The sequence below is a fragment of the Bombyx mori genome, chromosome 5 (assembly GCF_030269925.1).
Source record: "Bombyx mori chromosome 5, ASM3026992v2".
Lineage (NCBI taxonomy): Eukaryota > Metazoa > Arthropoda > Insecta > Lepidoptera > Bombycidae > Bombyx > Bombyx mori.
In genome coordinates, this window is record NC_085111.1 from 12,499,316 (window position 1) to 12,519,941 (window position 20,626).

Below are 20,626 nucleotides of genomic sequence, written 5' to 3' on the forward strand. Positions count from 1 at the left end.
AGCGCTGAAGACGATTTTTACGTGTTTACACTAGTTTAGTCCTTACGAGTAAAATGGCTGTTTACTCGCGGAAAGCGCAGGAGGGTTCACTCCTAATGACCCTTTATGGTGGCCATAAATTGACGATGCCATAACTTTGGCTCTTGCTGTTTCAACCGAGATGTGTTCGTATGTACGTTTCATTCGAAACAAACCCTTATGGTAGCTGTACTGTGCGGTTGTTAATGATGTTTAATGAGGTTATATTTGGAAAATAAAAGTTAGTTTTAAAAAAATACTTCTGTGCAGTTAATTGGTGGGTTCTATTAATCAAAAGCTTGTTCCGATGAGAAAGAAAATGCATAAGGTTGCTTGACTTCCCTATTAACGTAGTGTGTTGCCATTTCGTAGGGATTGATGTGCCGTCACACCTCATCAATCATTTTGGATTACGAATATACTCAAGTACAATGGGAATTTACTCTGTCGTCTTATAAAATCCAGCAAGATCTGATAGAATCCGGCAAAGATTTATGTTCCACTAGTTAATGTTGCTAATAAAAAATGATTTTTGCGTGTTTGCATAATAAATTTTTATTATTATTATTGCCATGTGTAGCAAATATACCTTCGGTTCACAAGATCCTAGGCGGCCACTTTTGAATATTTTTCCGTGCTTCTCTACTTTTTTTCTTCTCTCTTTATTTGTTCCGTTGACTAATATTTTATTGCTTCATTTACAAATTTGAGAAAAAGAATTCTTACGCTTTACAGTAAATGTTTAGAGGATAAGAAGGAATCGTAATATTGAAATTGAATTGAATAATAATTCAACTCCAATAGACCTTAGAAAAGAATTTTACTTTAGAATAGAATAATTGAATTTTACTCCAATAGTTTGCGACAATTTTGCGATGAAATTGAAAAGTCAATGGGTCAATTGGTCAATCTTATAAGCTATGACCGAACACCACTCCGGTCAATCAATCTATTTATTAATATAACGGGGTGTCGGAAGGTCGGGTTGCGCCTATGACTATTTCATTCGTGAACACGTCAGCACAGGAATCCACGGTGAGGGTTGAACTGCAGAAAACATTGAAATATGTAGACTGTAGTGTTGACTTTTCAATTTTTTAATTAAAAAGTTCGCAAATGCAACTCCATTCGATGTTGCCCGCTCTTAATTTAGATTTCCATAAAATTTAGAACAATACAAAATGATGAATCGTTATAAAAATAGCGAAATAAATTGTATTTTTTTTTTTTATTGCCCTTGTAGGCAGACGAGCATACGGCCCACCTGATGGTGAGTGGTTACCGTCGCCCATGGACTTCAGCAATGCCAGGGGCAGAGCCAAGCCGCTGCCTACCGCTTAATACTCTCCACAAGCCTCGTTTGAAGAAGGACATGTCATATAAGTCTTAAAATGAACTAATTTTGACTATAACTAAAAAAGTGCAGTTTTTTTTTTGCAAGTTCGTTTTCAATCTTTGTTTTGTGTTCCTGCATTAGACAGCACACTGTTTGTGCACGCTAAGGGTACCTCCTTGAAATACCCTAGCAAACAAAGAAACTTGGGAGTAGGTAGTCGGAGATGTCTGTGTGTGTTTGTGCGTACTTGTGATTTGTCGTAGAGTGACAAGCACTCGTTGCAAGTCCCCGACGCGACGCCACTCGACATACCCCATTGTTGACTTTTAGGTGCAGTATTTACATATACCGAACCGTAAACTGTGTTTTTGTGGAATGAGAGTGTTTACTGTGAAAAACATAGTTTAATTTTCAATTTTATTGTCACTGACCCGGAGCTTAGTAAAATTCGGATGCGGAAATTTTATACTATAAACATTTGATTAAAAAAAGACGCTTCGATACATATTGACGCTTGAAAGGTAAACGTGACTAAGCGACAATAAGTGATTTGTACATAAATAATAGGCAATAACCATATTCGATGCGCAAAAAATATATATTTCTAGGTCTATTAAAATCATTTCAATCCTACAGCTACTAGCTAGATTCTACTACAGCTAGATTCGTTAAAATAAATTTTGTTTTCAGGTATTTCAACTTTAAATTAGTCTACTGTAAAGTTCACGCATTGTCGCTTAGTCAAGTTTGCCTTTCAAACGTCGATATGTATTTAAAACACTGTAACGTTAAAGTAAATGAGATCAGAAACACAAAAAGAACTAACGCAAATAATTTATAATCAATAAATGCGACTTATAGTATAACGTTACAAATGTGTAGTAACAGGGAATATAACCCTTTGCCGAACCTCCAGCCAGTACGATGTCTAATGTTCGAAACAAAGCTGAGATTTGCATAACATGGGCCAGATCATCCACTCTGATTGTATCGTTGCCAGTTACAGCCTGTGTAATTTGTAGGGATTTCGATGAATAAATGGATTTACATTTATAAAATGTTTCATATTATGTTGTCTTTCAATCTGTCAACGTAATACGTGTGGCAATAGGTAGATCGTGTTCGAATGAATCGTAAAATTTCGGGGGGAAATGTTTCATTTTGCTTGTATTTTTATAAAGACAAAGCTCTCTTCATAAAACTCGGGTTTCGATGTGCGAAAAGTGTTACGTCACTACATGCAGTGGAGTGCCCGTGCCGGTTCGGTTTCATCCCGATAATACATCACCTTTTTGTTGAAAAAAAAATGCGTTAATATTTCGCGAGGAATTTCATTATTGCGAGCCTTGTTGGCTTTCAAATAAATAGGCGTTTTATTGCTTTTCTTTTCTCGCCGTCCGTTCGATATTGTGTATCGGGTTGTTATTAAGCTACATGTATTCTTTTCAGGGGCTTTTGAATACCATTAATTCAGAATTAAGTTGCATTCTTGTTTTAATTCGAAGACGACTTATTTATACAATTATATATTTATACAATTCTGTTATGATTACAAATAGATACACATAGAACAAATAGGTTTAACAGTATTTTTAGATTAGACTAGCTGACCCGGCAGACTTCGTAGTGCGTCAATCGATAAATAAAAGACAAAAGGAATCCGTCCGATGGAGGACACATCAAAGGACAAACAAAATTGTTATTTTTATTTAATTCCGAGAATTTTCATATATAAATACCTTTTAAATCTTCTCTGGACTTCCACAAATAATTTAAGACCAAAATTAGCCAAATCGGTCCAGCCGTTCTCGAGTTTTAGTGAGATTAACGAACAGCAATTCATTTTTATATATGTATATAGATAGATTGACAAACATTATGAAAATAATGAAGTTGGTACAGTGAGTTCGATTAAATAAAATACTTTGCGTAGATTCTAGAAAAAACTTTCACACAATTTAATTTAATGCATACCGTTCAAACTTCGCATATAAAGAGCTTAGGTAAAATTAGTTCTCAAATAAGACTATCTGTTTAGATGGAACCCTAAAAACATTGTCGTGTGGCGTGGAGTGAAAATTGTACTCGAGGGAGTGTAAGAAGAGGGGCGAAAATGAGAAATGCAAATAGGTTGTTGAGCTCTCCCTCGTGCAGAATAAGCCTATGAACGCTTGACAAATAGTATTACGCTACGATTGCGCTCTCCGCGAGAAAATACTGTAATAGATTAATAAAGCGGCAACGTACATTTTATTACGTGGACGACAGAATTTACAAAATGAAATATGGCACGACACGTTCACCGTTGGGAACTATATTTTGTAAACATTCAATTTCCTGCCCTATGAAAAGGTTTTGGGTACGTTATCGAAATTGTGAAAATAACGGGCGGAAATGACAGTGAATTCAAAAGCAAACGATGATAATCTTTCGGAATTAACTGACATTAAAAATGTTTTCTTGTTCTAAAAATCAGATATTTTCATTGCTTAGACGGCTCACGGCCCATCTGATGTTATGTGGTCACTGTAGTTCATAAAAGAAGTAGATCTATCCGGGATATCGGCAGAATTAATTCTGTAAAATTTCTTTTATATACAAAATTATTTCAAAATAAAAAAAAACGTTCGCTTTCTTGTTGATAAATCGGATAATATTTCAAAACTAAACAAAGACATCGGATCCTCTTGTTCTTTTAGCTAACAAAGCTCAAATGACCCCTTTACTGTCGGAACGGCCACTCCTTTGTCATCAGAAAACCCTTGTCGCTAAATGTCGAAGAAGATTAATTACCATGCAAATGAATAGGATATTGCCTATAAATAATACAATGATTGATATAATTTTACGTTTATTATTGAGACACGGTGAAGTTGAATGGGAATGTGCCATTTAGATAAATGACTTCCAGTTCAATTTATAAACATAAAACGTCAAAACAAAATATGTTTTGTAAAAAGAAATGTAATTTGCAGAGGATTGTTATTTACAAAATTTGCTCTGCTTAATTGGCAATTTTACTCCGATTAAAACTGCTAAAAAATCTAATATATGTAAATGCTAAAGTAATTGTTGATTTATGCTTTTTTTTTGTTTCTATTCTTCTATCTGAAATTGAGACAATAACCAATTCAATCACAGGAATTAGGTGAAAATTTGGCATGTCTATGCACATTGACAATAACTTGAATGAAGCCTATTGATGTCTTAGTGAAGTAATTATTAGTTAGAAGTAATTAAATTATAATTTGCGTAATTACTGGTGGTAGGACCACTTGTGAGTCCGCGCGGATAGGTACCAGCGCCCTGCCTATTTCTGCCGTGAAGCAGTAATGCTTTTCGGTTTGAAGGGTGGGGCAGCCGTTAGTTACTGAGACCTTAGAACTTGTATCTCAAGGTGGGTGGCGCGTCTACGTTGTAGATGTCTATGGGCTTCAGTAACCACTTAACACCAGGTGGGCTATGAGCTCGTCCACTCATCTAACCAATAATAAAAAAAAAGGTAAGACATGTAATGTTATTAACATACACAGGGTCCTTAAATAATTTCTTAATTAATTCAGCACATCTCAATTGAATATACGTCTATAAGATGCTCTTTTGATAATGAAATTCAAGAACTCTTGTCGCATGTTCATTGTTTCAGCAAATAGATATAATGGAAATACTAAGTGTGAATGGGGCTTGGGATAGCGGTGGTGATTATATACTCCAGAAGCGCCGGCGCCGGTTTAATTTCACGCCATTTACGCTAACCCGAGGGCGTTCGTATTAATGTTCAATTAATGGTAACTAGTTTTGTCATGCTTATAGATCTGATGGAAGTTTAATAGATATCGCTGTGGTCTCGAGGCTTATACTGAAGTAGAAGACTTTTGGTCTGTGTTTTCTTTGAGATTCGCGCCAATCTTTTGCTAATATTCTTGTGATTTTAAAATTGAGTGGGGCGATCATGATAACTCAGTTGCAGTCATAGTATTACACAAAGAAGGCGTGAAGCCAATTTGAAATTTTTGAGAAAAAACGGTGTAAGCAGTAAAAGAAGGAATCCTGTACGAGAGAAAAAAATGGTTCTGGGAAAAATGTGTAATTTATAAGGCGACTTAAGATATGCTGCTGGACACTACATAAACAATAATTTAAAAACAAAATAAAGTATTAATTGGAGGATCTTGGTAATATACTATTTATTGGCTTTTTTCTATAGTGCATCTTTTTAATAAATTCAATTGATCAGTAGGATACGCGGGCGTTATGCGGCTTTAGTTTGGTGCGATGTGCAAGCCATGAAGTGATCAAGTCAATGATAGTGAATTTTTTGTGAAAAAACCTATAACGGTCTATTAAGATTTTCTTGAAGAGATATTTAAGACCCTAACGGCATCATGTTCTGGAATCTAGAAGGTTCATTTCACTAAGATTCAGCATCAGGTCCTTGGTGTATAACCAATAAACGTTTCTGACTGCATTAGATACTTCATCAGAAGATTACCCCTTGTTTGATCCCGATCTAGGGTACGAGGTACGAGTATGGCGCACTCTAAACGCCATGATAATTTGGACTCCTTAACTTTTTTAAAGCATCACACTGTCGAAATTAGCCAAATTATACCTGTTTCAATCTAGAGCTTAAAGTCTTAAATTAAAGTCAGTGACCATTTTGCCCGAGCAAAGTTTTTTCCTTGTAACCATATTATATAGAGCCGGACTTGGTAAAGACTAATGGTATTTTATCAGTAATACTTTACTGAAATAACAATTATACGATATGCATGCTACTATTACGACTAATGAGCAGAACACATCAACGAAATTTCATGTCTGTAAACGCGCCCGTCTCCTATTATAACAATTAATTTGTAGACAAACTAAAATTCTCATTATAGTTCAGAAAGTTAGCTTGTTTTATGCATAAATGATGTTAAAATAATTCACATACTATGTATGGCCTTAAGCATAATTGTAACTAACACTAAAATTTGGGTAGGCGATTTGAGTGCGGGAGCGCAAGCATCTGCATAGTAGTAACACGAGCCTTCGAACAGCGGATTTCGTTAATGGCCAACCCGTGGATTTCGAATAGGATAAGTCTAGTCCTCTCTTTGTTTGACTTTGCTATTCAAATAAGGAACGGGTAGGAGCTATCACTTGGGCAACGTAAACCTAATCATCGAAAACCAACAGTATGCGGAGCTTGGAGCCACCGCCATTTCCAGCCAGATGTGTTTGACTAGCAACGTTTGTACTCTCTGATCCCAGTTGTTTGTCAATGGGACTTCCGTTCTTGTCGTCTTCATTTTAAATGAGATCTACAAATTGGACTCTTATTGTCTTAAATAATGCCAAGCTAAAGAAAAAAGAATGGACTCATTATGAATTTCGTTAAGAATCGGACTGAATAAGTAAAACAAAAGGCCGTTGGGTTTTAAAATTGTGCATTTCTTTATTGTAGCTCAGATCGAGTTGACAACAATGCGAAAGAAGTGCACGGGAAAAGGAAAACTTTTAAGTGAGTCTAAAGTATGGGAGGGTCGAATGTTTAAGTCACCGTAGTCGGATGGCCACAAGAGCACTGAATACAAATCAGTTTCGCGACCGACTTTTTCCGTTTTGTGTGTCCTTCAACTTAGTGTGACCGTGGATTTTATTCATATAACTAATAATATGTTGGTACACAAATATATGTATTAAGAAAACCAGGATTACATTTAGGGTCTCGGGTATAGAATGTCAATAAGGTTCGTCTAACCAATATTTTAGGGTTCGATGGTCCGAAATTGATCTCAATTACGTCAAACGAAAAAACCTAGCGGAAAAATGGTATTGGATTTTTGAAAAACGATAGCTAATTGATTACATTAAATATCTTTTTAAAATATTTTATGCTCTAAGTTAGTACGCTTTTCTTGTTAGCAACGTTCAGGATCTTTTAGTGTGTGTTTGTGTGTGTGTAGTCTTATATACATTTTTCTATTAAAACCGTCTTAAAAGTTGAATAGAAAAGTCAAGGAAAAGAAAGTGAACAGTAACTGCATATAAATGAATAAGGTGGTAAATCGTATATTGGAATATTGTCTACAAATAACTTCACTAATGTCTAATTAATGCATTAAAATGTTACAGTTTGTAGATCTAGTTTGGACGATTTCAAGTAAGTTTCTTGTTGACCCAGAAAAGGACTATGACGTATTCCAAACGACGGGGCAGGTATATTTGGCTTATTCACCATAAACTGAAAAAATATGAAGTAAAATGAGCGTTATTATCAATTAAAGCAAATTGTTAGTAAGAGGTTCTCAAAAAAGGTTCTCTATTAGACATGAATGATAGAATGTTTAAATCCATAGTTTCAAATTATGTTTAATTACTAAATTTCTTCCAAGAAAACCCAAAACAAATTTCGGTACAGAGCAATTCCAGGAAGGATTTAATAATTAATTTAATCATTATCCCACGTACATCCAATTATGGACATAGACTTCATAATTAATTTAAAAGTAAGATAAGCGTATTATTTGCTTTAATTATTTCTACAGCTATCATAAAATTAAATAACATAGTCATTCGCTTCCTCACATTTGTGACATAAGCGCATTGATTATGTATACGAGGTCAGAGTATACTTGTTGTTAAGTGCTTATCGAAACGATTAATGAAGGGTGAGGGAGCCGTTATTCTAATGAAATTGAGACTTCATGTCACGGAGCGAGAGGCAGTATACACGTTGTAATGTCTATAGGCTCGGCTTAGCACCATGCCGATGAGGAGCGATCGTCTACGCATTTTTTTGTAAACATTAGTATAAAACAAATGTAAATATACTCCATTTTAGGGAGAATAGTAATAGATAGATAGAAGCGGTCAAGTGATTGATTAATAAATTTTGAGTACCTAAAATGAATTAAATCAACTGGTGTGGCCTTTTTGTGCAATAGAGTAAAACAATGTTATCGTATACGCAATGTGGAATATAGTTTTGACTCTTTTCTTCAAATGGAGGTGACATTAATTTTGTATAGTAATGAAAAAATGATAAGTTGCAGAACGTAATTATAAAAGATTGTTGGGTGCGATGCAATTTTTACGTGCAAGATTTTTTTCTACGAATGAAATTAATGTATCTCTGTCTTTTATTCCTGTCTGTGCACTAACAAAAAGTTTCACTTTTGTTTCGCGTACGTAATTGGACGTAAACTATATGCATGATAAACTACGTAAAACATTTCTAGGTTAATTTGGAAATGCACTCAGTTTAACGCAAATTAAGTAACTTCCTATGCAAACGCATACACGTGCATATTAAACGCGACTCTATTTACCGTCTCGGCGCCTTTAATTACGTTCAAAGCTTACCCGTATTCTGTAAGTTAATTACCTTTTTCTCGCAGTAGGTGTTCGGTGTTGGAGTCTTCGGTGGTACGAGAGACTTGAACGGCGCTCCAAATGAGTATGCGGGTTTGTTCCTTTTTACGTAGTCGAACTTAGGATCGTGTTCTCCCGGTCCGGGCAAATTTTGCGTTTTACAGTCTTTCGCGGTGTAACCAAGCGAGTACGCCGGAGATTTTCTATTAAAGTAGAATGCTTTTTAAATAGTTTTTTTTTTTGCGTATATAGCTAAACCGTTTCACGGTGTAACTAGTTATTGAAGCTATCGTGCTTCCTGAAGTTCATAGACATAATAACATGAATATCGCCACCTACTTCGAGGCACGAGGCCGAAGGTTCAGTATTGTATAAAGGCTGTCTTAACCTTCAAATCGAAACGAATGACTGCTTTAGGGCCGAAACCTGTAGAAAGACGTAAATGCCAGTTGGCGGTTGTAGTACGTTAGTATAATACACAGAAAGTGTTGCTGATCATTCTCCTGAAACATATACATATATTTAGACTTTATCTGAAGACCATTTTTTTCTGAGGCTTCTATTAATTAGTTTTTTTTTGGATGGACGAGCTCACAGCCCACCTGGTGTTAAGTGGTTACTGGAGCACATAGACATCTACAACGTAAATGCGCCACCCACCTTGAGATATAAGTTCTAAGATCTCAGTATAGTTACAACGGCTGTCCTACCCTTCAAAACCGAACCGCATTACCGCTTCACGGCAAGAATAGGCGGGTTGGTGGTACCTACCCGTGCGGACTTACAAGAAGTCCTACCACCAGTAAATAGTATATCTCCTAGTCCGAATGAAAAAAGATTTCATGTTAGAGAAGAAAACAATTTGTACGATTAAATCATTCAGGCATTTGACCGCGAACAAATCAATTTTATTGGTCTTTCAATAGAAAATCATTTCCATAACCGTTCCGCTGGTTAGTTTTAGAGAGGAGATTACTATCGAAATTATAGTTATGGTAAATTGGTCGAACAGATGGCAACTGTTACTGATAAATACACAAATACGGCATTTATATCTGTTATTCGTAGAACCAACCAAAATAAATGTTTGCGATTCGTTCCGAGTACGGTTAATCACAATAAAACTATTGTCATGGAAACTAAATAAATAAAATTCAAAAATATTTTTAATCATTGATCATTGTTAAAGAATTTCACGGTCCACCTCCTGTTAAGCGATTGAAGAACATCGTATAGGAATGCTTTTGCCCAGTTTGAAGTATTAAGTGCACTGGGATAGTAATTATCTTACCCAACTGAACCTTTCAACTGAACCTCACTATTACTTTTTGGTAGAAATAGCCAGTGTTGGCACTTTAGCTATCACTCCTATCAATAAAAAAACCGCGTAGACAGACGTGGCTATCGTTGGGCGGCCTATCATAGTGCTGTACCGAGACGGCCGACGTCCAGAGCCTTCAATTCGTCTCGAAGGCTACGTCGGCTGGAGGTTCTTGGGGTGAGAAGCGAGTTTGGTTACAGTGTTGATTCTGGTTACCCAGCCCGGGTTTTGACCTCCCTGCATCTGCAGTCCATCCAGTCCCACATACCCCATGCCTAGGGAAGTCGGGCCAGATAAAGAAGGAATGACTATTATATCCAGCTGCGCAACTATGTTGGGGTTCAATTCACGTGGAATAGACTAGTTTTTTGGTAAATAGGCAGTCACCACGCGTTCAGGGACACCATTCACGGTGAAGTCAGAACATCATTATGTAATAAACATAAGCTTGTCAAGAGTATATTCGTAAACTTGCCTAGTCAGCACATCGCCTAAACTTGCATCCTGTTTATTTCTGCAAGCACTCGTGTGTTCCAATATAGAGATAGCACAGCTATTTGAATTATTACCATACAACTGAAACATTCACGTTGTATCACAAGGTGGCCAAAGACATTCGTGTAACACATATTTGTGATATCTTTAGCCAGTAGTAGCTCCTTAATTCCGATTGGCGCGAGATCTTCTTTTTTTTTTTTTTTTTGGACTAGCTCACAGCCCACCTAGTGTTAAGTGGTTACTGGAGCCCATAGACATCTACAGCGTAAATGCGCCACACACCTTGAGATATAAGTTCTAAGGTCTCAGTATAGTTACAACGGATGCCCCACCCTTCAAACCGAAACGCATTACTGCTTCACGGCAGAAATAGGCGGGGCGGTGGTACCTACCCGTGCGGACTCACAAGAGGTCCTATCACCAGTAATTACGCAAATTATAATTTTGCGGGTTTGATTTTTATTACACGATGTTATTCCTTCACCGTGGAGGTCAATCGTGAACATTTGTTAAGTACGTATTTCATTAGAAAAATTGGTACCCGCCTGCGGGATTCGAACACCGGCGCATCGCTAGATACGAATGCACCGGACGTCTTATCCTTTAGGCCACTTCTTTTCCCTTCAGTAAAAAGTTGTTAAAAGACACGAGAAGATAAACCGTTATAGAAACTTAATTCAATTATTTTGGCTGATAAATTTAACACTATTCGAGCGTACTGGTACTTAATTGACCTGATTACTCCACTTGGGATTAATACCTTGAATTTTGGCGTATCAACAGATACATTATAAAGATTTATTAGATTTGGCCTGGGCGGAGTGCGAAGTTAATTAAAGCACGTGCGTAATATACGTACAACCTTTGTGTAGAAAGGTGGTAGTTGAAATAATGTAGAATGCCAGGGTCTATTGACCCAAGGTTTATCTGACGAAGGTAAAGGATACACTCTAAATTATATCAAAGGATGATATTCAATTTGTGAAATTTATTACTCGTGTATGTAGTGTAGGCTTATAAGCTGTGGATACAATACGTCCGTTCGAAAAATTATCCATACATTTTACGATAAGTCTGCAGACTGTGGATAACTGTTTGTTCATGTACACGGCCACGCAACTCTAAGCTTGTACTTAGACTTACTTGTAAGGTATAGGAGGACAGTACATATTCGGTGGCGGCGTCCACTGATCCCAGGGTTCGTACTGGGGTCTCGCCGGTGCTCGTAAGCTGTACGCAGGTGGTCGTTTGTATTGGATCGAAAATTTTGGGGCATAACTGCCCGGGCCTGGTATTTTTACTCGATCCTCTACGGGTGCGACTTGTGGCGAAACAACGCTATGTGTTATTTTGTATGGACCTAATCAAATAATAAAAACAATGATACATAAAGAAATATTCAAAAAATATCTTGTTATTAGTTGGATGGTTTAAGTCATTGTTTCTCGCTGTAAGACTTTATCTCTATATTACTTGTTTTAAAACTAATCTATTATATTATATACTATTTTTTTCTATAATTTTTTTGTACAACTATTTTTTTTCTCCTGAAATAAAAGTGAAATTTTGAATTTTAATCTTCTATGTTATCTTAAGCAATTCATTCAATGGTAAAAAAACTTGCTCTAGTTGTTGTTGGCGGTCCATGATAGCTTTTTTTGTCAAAGTACCACAGTACAGCTAATACATAGAATCCCAAATTTCTTTAATGAAAATACTAACTTTGACCGCAAATCCAATGCGTATTCTGTGGTACAATAGCGAGGGTTATTTATTAATCAAGAGTTCGTGATCCCGAGAATTTCATTCTTTAATAATATAACAAGGTTGAAAGACAAATGTTTATGGGCAATTTGAAAGTCGAACGAAATTATATGATACACAAAATGAATTTGTATTTACGACGTACATGATCCGAAAGCTATGGCCAGAAATATGAAAACACGGATGCAGTGTATTCAACTTGCCACACAAAAACCATCTTAAAGATGTCACTTTCTCCAAAATTGAGCAACCAAATGATCTGAAATCCATTTTCTTCTTCTTCTCAGTCGTGTCACTCTTGACAGAGTGGTCGTGATCGTCATGTAGTGTTGGAAGGGGCAGACTTGATGCGTCTCATGATGTCGCGCCATCTCTCCCTGCTCGATGCCATTCTACTGCACTCATTTAGGGGACCTCCTACTGCAGTTTTAATTTGGTCGGTCTACCGCATTGGTGGCCTCCCTTAAATCCATTATATACATTAAAAGTACCTTGTCTCCCAAGTCCTTGAATGTCGAACATTGGGGCGTACGGTGTGGTGACTGGTTTGGCCAGATTAGATTTTGTTAAGTGACCAAATGTAAAGGCTGGTGCACGTTTTACTTTCGAGAAACCTTTACCGCCTGAAATACATCAAAACTTTAAAATAACAATGTGGCAAGTGTTATTTATTTTAGCTAATTAATAGTCAGGCATTTGAATGCTGGAATGAATGGCCAATTTTGGCCTTTTCAGCCAATATTCTCATTAAATTAGATCTTCACCCGATTGGTAATTTATGAAGTACAAAGCATTGACACAACTATGAATAATAATAAATGTACAACATATTTAATAGGATGTAGATGATGTTTTTATTCCAGTAACACCACCATAAACACTTCTTAAATTTAATTTAATTGTTTATCAGATATTTGGCTCTTTTATTTTTGATTACTATTAAATTTAAATTAGATATAAGGACCAATTTTCGTTGGTATATAATTATACTTTTCAAAAAGTGTTAGCTCAGTTGCATGATTATGAATGCTGTGATTTATTCTTATAAATAGCTACTAAAAGGATATATGATCAAATAATCAAAGTATGGACTTCGACGAATCCTATTCGATTGTCTACCTATTACTCCGTCGTAGCATAGCAGTAGTTATCGAAAGGACCACAGATAATAGAACCGCGAGCGTCATTCCTGGTCTTCAAATATTTCATGGCAATTCAGTATGTTACGTCTTTGGTTAATAAGTTAATATGTTAACTATTATTTGTAGTATGCTAAATATGTTACCGTTAGGAAATCCGTAATCTTTATATATAAAATTGCTTACAGAATATCTGAGGTAATTCATAGTGATTAGGTGCGGGAGATTTAGTTGAGTGACTTGTTCGGCGACGCTCTGTAGGCTTCGATGGTAGTTGTTTAATGTGTTTTGCTCGGCATTCCCACCCCCAAGGCATTTTAATTTGGGTAAATAATTAACTTATAGAGAAAAATTGAAATTCAGTTAAATTACGATTAAAATATAACTTTACGAAAAAACGTTGACTGTTTATTTTTGGTTTGACAATTGGCACACAAAAAAAATTCAATGTCACAATAATAATATAATAATTGAAAGATTACGAAAGAGTATCTAAATTTTCTTAAATCGCCGAGATTGGCTGAAATATCAAACTGGCTCACTGCTGAACAGAAAAAAAGTGTAAGTTAGGGTTTGACGTACCGATTATGGCGACTAAGATAATTACTAAATCTAGGATATTCATTGCGTTCTAACCGACATGTTTGTGATTTAAGTTTATTTTAATTATGTATAAAGCTTCAATTAAGCCTTTTAGTGCAACAAAAGTTGCAAAATATATACATATCAGTTTGAGGTGTCTAAAGCTAGTCTTGTATCTAACGAGGCTGATCCTTAAAATTTCCAGCCAACCTTCACGATCATGGAGAACTTAGTAAATCGTTTTAAAACTGCCTAATATGCTGTAAACGGTTTTGCATAGAGATGAAACAACCTGGACGCTAAATCAAGGGAGCAAATAAAAACTTGGCGAGAATTCCACAACTCAGGAAATTGAGCTGCACCGGATATCGTCGCACCGGAACGACGTGCGACGGAGGAATGGCTTCCTGTCGAGGTGGGGCTGTCTTCATTATTCCTTAATTCTCTCACATTTCGATTCAGTAAATCACCTTAGTAATATTTCGGATGTCGCAACGAAAACCTTTGTTTAAGACAACAAAGCAATTTATAAGAAATATTAAATCGTTAGTGGCAAGCTACCAAGAATTATTTCTTGACATGAAAATGTTGTAAATTGTAATTTCAATTTTCGTATATAATTATTTTTAATAGTTAATGAAATAAAATGATGTGAGAGTGATATAGAATTACAGCTCAGTCAAGACTTCATTTGATGAGATTACATACGAAAAAAAAATATGAAGACAACAAAACGAAATTTCATTGTTAATAAATCAATACAACGTAATACGCTGTCTCGTTCATTTCTCTGTCATAATTTATTCAGGTAAGTAATGGAAAATTAAAAACGAAAACGGGGCAATATAGCGAGGTCGTGAGGCATTCATTATTCAAGCCATAAAGCTTGGGGTCATGCGGGTTGAGGGATTTCATAGATTCCTGCGTGGATGCGCACAACTCTCGCTAATAATATATACGTATTATCGTTCGACGTCCCTTTGAGGGCTCCTTTAAGATCTGCGGTAGCAACCAATTACGTTACTAATATAAAGTAAACATTTGTTATGTGACTTAGAAATGAGCAATTTACGAAATGATGCGAATATTTCAAAATCGACTGATAAAGCAGTTACAAATATTACAATAAACAGTTACAAATATGAGAAGTAAATTTTGCAATCGTCTGTTTTCAGTTTGCTAAGTTATTTCCAGTTTAAAAGGTGATCGTGTTAGATAAGAAATAGAACTTTAATTATCAAAAAACAGAAAATTCCCAAAAAATATAATTGTATGGTTTTCATAACACTGGAATCCATACGTTAAATACATATATTATTATAAAGCTGTTATATATACTTTATACATACTTTATGTCTTTACTGGTGATAGGACCTCTTGTGAGTCCGCGCGGGTAGGTACCACCACCCTGCCTATTTCTGCCGTGAAGCAGTAATGCGTTTCGATTTGAAGGGTGGGGCAGCCGTTGTAACTATACTGAGACCTTAGAACTTATCTCAAGGTTGGTGGCGTATTTACGTTGTAGATGTCTATGGGCTCCAGTAACCACTCAACACCAGGTGGGCTGTGAGCTCGTCCATCCATCTAAGCAATAAATAAATAGTTATATTTTATGCCCTATTGATTAAAAACATTATTAAGAATCAATAGTCCATCACAAAAGGATTTCACCAAAGTTTATTGTTTCAATAAACTAAAATATATTGAACGAAAATGGAATGCAATTAATTATTAATTATGGTATGTTTTCGAAACGAAAACCATAAGCAGTTCTTACGAAGCAAACAAAAGTCTGCGCACGTAATTAATTAAACGGTGTAGGTTCTGTTGTTAATATCTTCGATCTCTCCAAGTGTGCTTTCTATCCCATTATAGCTGGTTAGTTTTTCTTTGGTAAACAGTTTATCCACCCACGTATATACAGACACGAAACTCTTCCGAACAATACCTTGTATTTATGTTCACATTAGATTCGAAAAAAACAAAATTAACTTAGTAATTGTTCTATTTTATTTAAAATTGGGTTTGCCACGTGTATCGAACAAACTTTCTTCTTTCAGTAGATAGACATTCACGGTAATCGTGACGATTATAATAACCTGTGTTTTCCTCTTGAATTTGGTTTTGTACATTTTTCTCACTACCCGTATCTTTTCTCAGAGAAATAGATTTATATATTTAGAAATAGAGATATATATATTTATTTATTTATTGGCCTTGTAGGCAGACGAGCATACGGCCCACCTGATGATGAGTAGTTACCGTCGCCCATAGACTTCAGCAATGCCAGGGGCAGAGCCAAGCCTACCTTTATATACTGGTTAACTTTTGCGTAGCAACGGCGGTTCCTTGATTGACCTTTCGTCCTGATAGTTGGGTACCTAGATTTCTATTTAGTAGCACTGTAAATAATTAAGTAGGTACTATTTTATATAATATTAAGTAGGATTTTATACCAAACCAGTAGATCTCCGATAAGTACAACTTCCAAATAGTTTTCTTTTACAATTACATATTTCCGTTTCACTATAATTACGTATTTATAGTCATCAATCAAAATTAAGATTAAGATTTTTAAATAAAACGTTACACTAGCACGCTTTGTTAGTAAAGTTGAAAGATTAGAATTAAAATAAATCGCCCAACGATTGAAATTGGACCGTAAGTACTGGTACTTCAAGATATAGATTCATTGCAAGTATGGAACTTTCTCTTTCCTTATGTTAGAAAACTTCTAAAAAATTTACTATTTCTTTAAAAATATATATCATTAGCTCGTCAATAGCTAATAAATAAAATACGCAATTGGAAAGAAAACACTGACTATTTTATTGATAACGGTAAAGCTGATCTATTAAGCTGCTACAAAAAATATTAGTTGAGAAGAAACAGAGAAGAAAATGGCGCGTTTTTTCGTTACCTGTTTATATATAATCATCGCTTGTATAACAAATATACATATATATGTCCATTATTAGATGATTGAATTATTTCGTCAATCAATGATCAATATGTTCCTGTAATTTCAGTCGAAGGGCAGATACGATTGAAAATAACAGCACTAGCGAGCGCAAGGGTTGTTGGATCATCTATTATTTAGAGGCAAACTACGGAATGTTCTGGGTGAAATCTCGTGGTCTGCCGCCTTTCACGTATATTACGTCTCACAAAAGCTTTGTACATCTTTATCGAAGCGTTGCTGATAATGTGAATGCGTGATCATCCGAATATGTACATGCGGTCTGGAATGGAATACAATTAAAACTACTTTTACCGTGTAATCTCGCGTTTATATTTGTCAACGCATGACTTATTTTTTGTTTACAACAACCAAAGAGAATACTATCCAAAAATTTGAATATCTCATCAATTACAATAGATTGTCAAATTTTAAATTTGTTCTTGTATTTGTGCACTGGTTCTATTGTTTCGTTGTAGAACTATAGTTAAGTAGACGTAAATCGTATATGCACCCAATAAGATAAGTTAGAAAATGTATACGGAAATTATAGTTAAGGCGGTCAACCGAGAGAGTATTTCAAATTCTGGTGAACGGTGTAGAGTATTGACATCATTGAACAACGCTCTGATCGTATTATGGTTCACTCCTTCCAATTTTCTAAAAGATACATTAACTTATAAATCCGTCTAAAATCTACACTAAGACGGTGTTTTTTCGATCGAAAAGATTTTCGCGGGTTCCGCGCGAGGAACATTCCGTACCTGTTAAATAATTAATTTGTTATTACCTGCGCCTTTCTTTAGCTTAATAATTTTTCATCTCGTTTCCGAGAAATGATTTCTCAGGCATCCGGCGCAGTAGCACGCGTAGCTTGTTCAGTTTTTCACTATTTTAAAATTTTGTTTCAAACTAAGACTTCAGAAAGTGTCAAAGATTTTGTTCTTTTGATTGCTATGAACAGGCAGGGAAGCTCATACAATCTGGTGTTAATTGGACATGCACATCAGGATATGCTTACCGCCAACCATTTTGAAACGTGATGTCGATCCGCAAAGGTTTTGGTTTAAAGCTGTTCTAACCTTCAACGTCGAAGTCATGACTGCTTCGCCACGCAAATAAGCACGAGCCCTCCTTAATTGATCTTGGGTATTTGTTCAGCAATCGTGCTACTTATACAATATGCTACATAGAATAACAATATTCTGTTGTATGATAGTCCGGGCTGGTGCCAATCAAGACCAGCGTTTGCGGCCGGTGATCATCAATGTGAAGCTCTGAATATTCATTACACAAATTACCGGTCTCGGGCGTCTTAGTCTATTTCCCACCACTACGAACATAACGTTAAGGCCGAAGAAAATATATTAGTTTTATTATTTATAATATAATTAAAGTCATAATTTACATTATATATTCAAGTTATTATTATTTGTTTTTACTGTGAATTGCTTTGGCAAAATTCATTGCCAAATTCATGCCATTCATTGTAAAAATGTTTCACACAAAATAGCATACTATGAAAAGTCACTTTGTATGGATGTATGTGATAAATGATAATGTTTTCTTCAACAATCAAAACCTTACATTTTAAATCTGAATTAATGTGTTTGTGAAATTAATACGTCCGTAAAAGAACTATTAGTTTACCATGAACCTATTGCTTAGATGGGTGGACGAACTCACAGCCCACCTGGTGTTAAGTGGTGCGCCAACCACCTTGAGATATAAGTTCTAAGGTCTCACGTATAGTTACAACGGCTGCCGCACCCTGCCAACCGAAACGCATTACTGCTTTACGGCAGAAATAGGCAGGGTGGTGGTACCCACCTGCGCGGACTCACAAGAGGTCCTACCACCAGTAAAAATGGTACCAGTAAAAAACCAGTAATGTATAAAGAGCGCTTAGAACTACTGTTAAAATACAATAAAATGAAAAATGCTTGTGATCAACGGTGGCCTATAGTGTTATTGGTTATATAGTATCTCGGTTCTTGGTTATTAATGTAATAAATGTGAAAGTTTGTATGTTTGTTAAGCAATCACGCAAAAATAGATAAACGGAATTAGATGAAATGTCGGACGAAGTCAGTCAGTCGTGATAAATACGTAAGTGTCACTGGTTCTTTTAAGTATCAACGGATTTACAAATCTATGAACACAAGAAAACATTGTCTTAGGAAAATGCAACATGTTACTATTATTTTTAAAATACAAGTTTAATCGGGTTGAAACTACGGGGCACTTCTTTTGAGCATAAGAAATCTGTTTAAAACTCTAGAAGTGGTAAAGATTATATAATAAGCGGTTATAAAAAAAATACCCTGCAAGATTGATATTCTTTGAGACGCTCTATATTTAATGAATTGTTTTCTTTTTGCAAAACCGGATTTCAGTTCCTGTTTTAATTAATTAACTTTTTCACAGCATGTACGGACGGTATGGAGGCAATAAAAGAATTAACTCTTCGCTCAGAATGAATTATCCTTTTGTATTGCCTTCGTACGGGGTTGAGAGCTCAGTAAAGTTTATTAAATTGTCTTGTTTTTAGCAACGAAGCAAAAAGGGTGGTGCTATAAGTTTAAAGCAATTGTCTGTTACCCTGTATGTCTGACTGTAGTACTGAGATGGTTCTCGAGTAGTAAGTTTATTTTAATGTGTTTTTTTAAGCTCGATTTAATTGAAATGTTCCATAATTATATTTTATTTTTTATTGCCTTTGTAGGCAGACGAGCATACGGCCCACCTGATGGTGAGTGGTTACCGTCGCCCATGGACTTCAGCAATGTCAGGGGCAGAGCCAAGCCGTTGCCTACCGCAGATTATATTTCATAAAAGTCTTCGTACGTTTGATTTTTTGTTATCAGTTCGTTTTCTCGTTGTGGTTCATTCGCTCCACAACCCCCAAAAACAATTGCAAAAGTTTTGGATGTACATTTCATTAAACAGGTCTCTTTTTTTTTATATCTCGAATACTATTAATGTTAAACTAATAAATAAAAAAAGGTTCTAAGAAAATGTAATTAGGAAAACACAAGATATCTTTTACTCTTAAAACTTCAGCTCTAACGTTCATCATTTACATTTAATATTGAGAATAGCGTTTCGCTTTGCACGCATCCGGTCGCTGTGAAATCTGAAAACTTCCAGTTCGGATTTTATTTATTTAACATTACATTTGAGGGAAAAATGTCTGGAGAAAATATTATTGATTTGTGTAAGAAGAGTGCATTGTTAATCCTATAATTTTACTTTTCAGAGTCCCTTTTTCCATTGAGCATTGTTGAGATTTTCACATAAATTAGATTTATACAATATTTTTTATTCTTTCTTACGTTGAACTTGAACTGACCAAAATCCCATCGCGCAAGACATTGCTCATCGGAAATGGCGTTGGATAGGACACACTCTACGGTGCAGCGGAGTCAAAGCAGCATCAATCGCGTTTGAGTGGCAACCGCTTGGCAGGAGAAGACCTGGTCGCCCTGTACACACTTGGCGACGCACCGTAGAGAGTGAGATGAGAACTGCCAACGTGACCTGGAGTGATGTCAAGGAGCAAGCGCAAGACAGGTTAAAGTGGAGACAACTTGTGAGGGCCCTATGTACCAGCGGGGTACCCTAGGACTACAACAACAACAACAACA

At 35.8% G+C, this 20,626-nt stretch overlaps 1 protein-coding gene and 1 long non-coding RNA gene across 2 annotated transcripts; one reads left to right on the forward strand and one right to left on the reverse strand.

Moving 5' to 3' along the window:
* Positions 1-7,390: 7,390 nt before the first annotated feature.
* LOC101747047 (adhesive plaque matrix protein) lies at positions 7,391-13,877 on the reverse strand. The gene is made up of 5 exons (XM_004930050.5): positions 13,625-13,877; positions 12,791-12,922; positions 11,679-11,895; positions 8,730-8,919; positions 7,391-7,586 (listed from the first exon to the last, which is right to left on the reverse strand). The coding sequence occupies exons 1-5, from the start codon at positions 13,752-13,754 to the stop codon at positions 7,464-7,466; spliced, it is 792 nt and encodes a 263-aa protein (XP_004930107.1). The 5' UTR covers positions 13,755-13,877; the 3' UTR covers positions 7,391-7,463.
* A 117-nt stretch (positions 13,878-13,994) lies between these two features.
* Positions 13,995-20,349, forward strand: LOC105842195 (uncharacterized). Its single transcript, XR_002431146.3, has 3 exons — positions 13,995-14,435; positions 19,531-19,620; positions 20,239-20,349. It is a non-coding gene; the product is annotated as an uncharacterized LOC105842195 (long non-coding RNA).
* Positions 20,350-20,626: the final 277 nt, after the last annotated feature.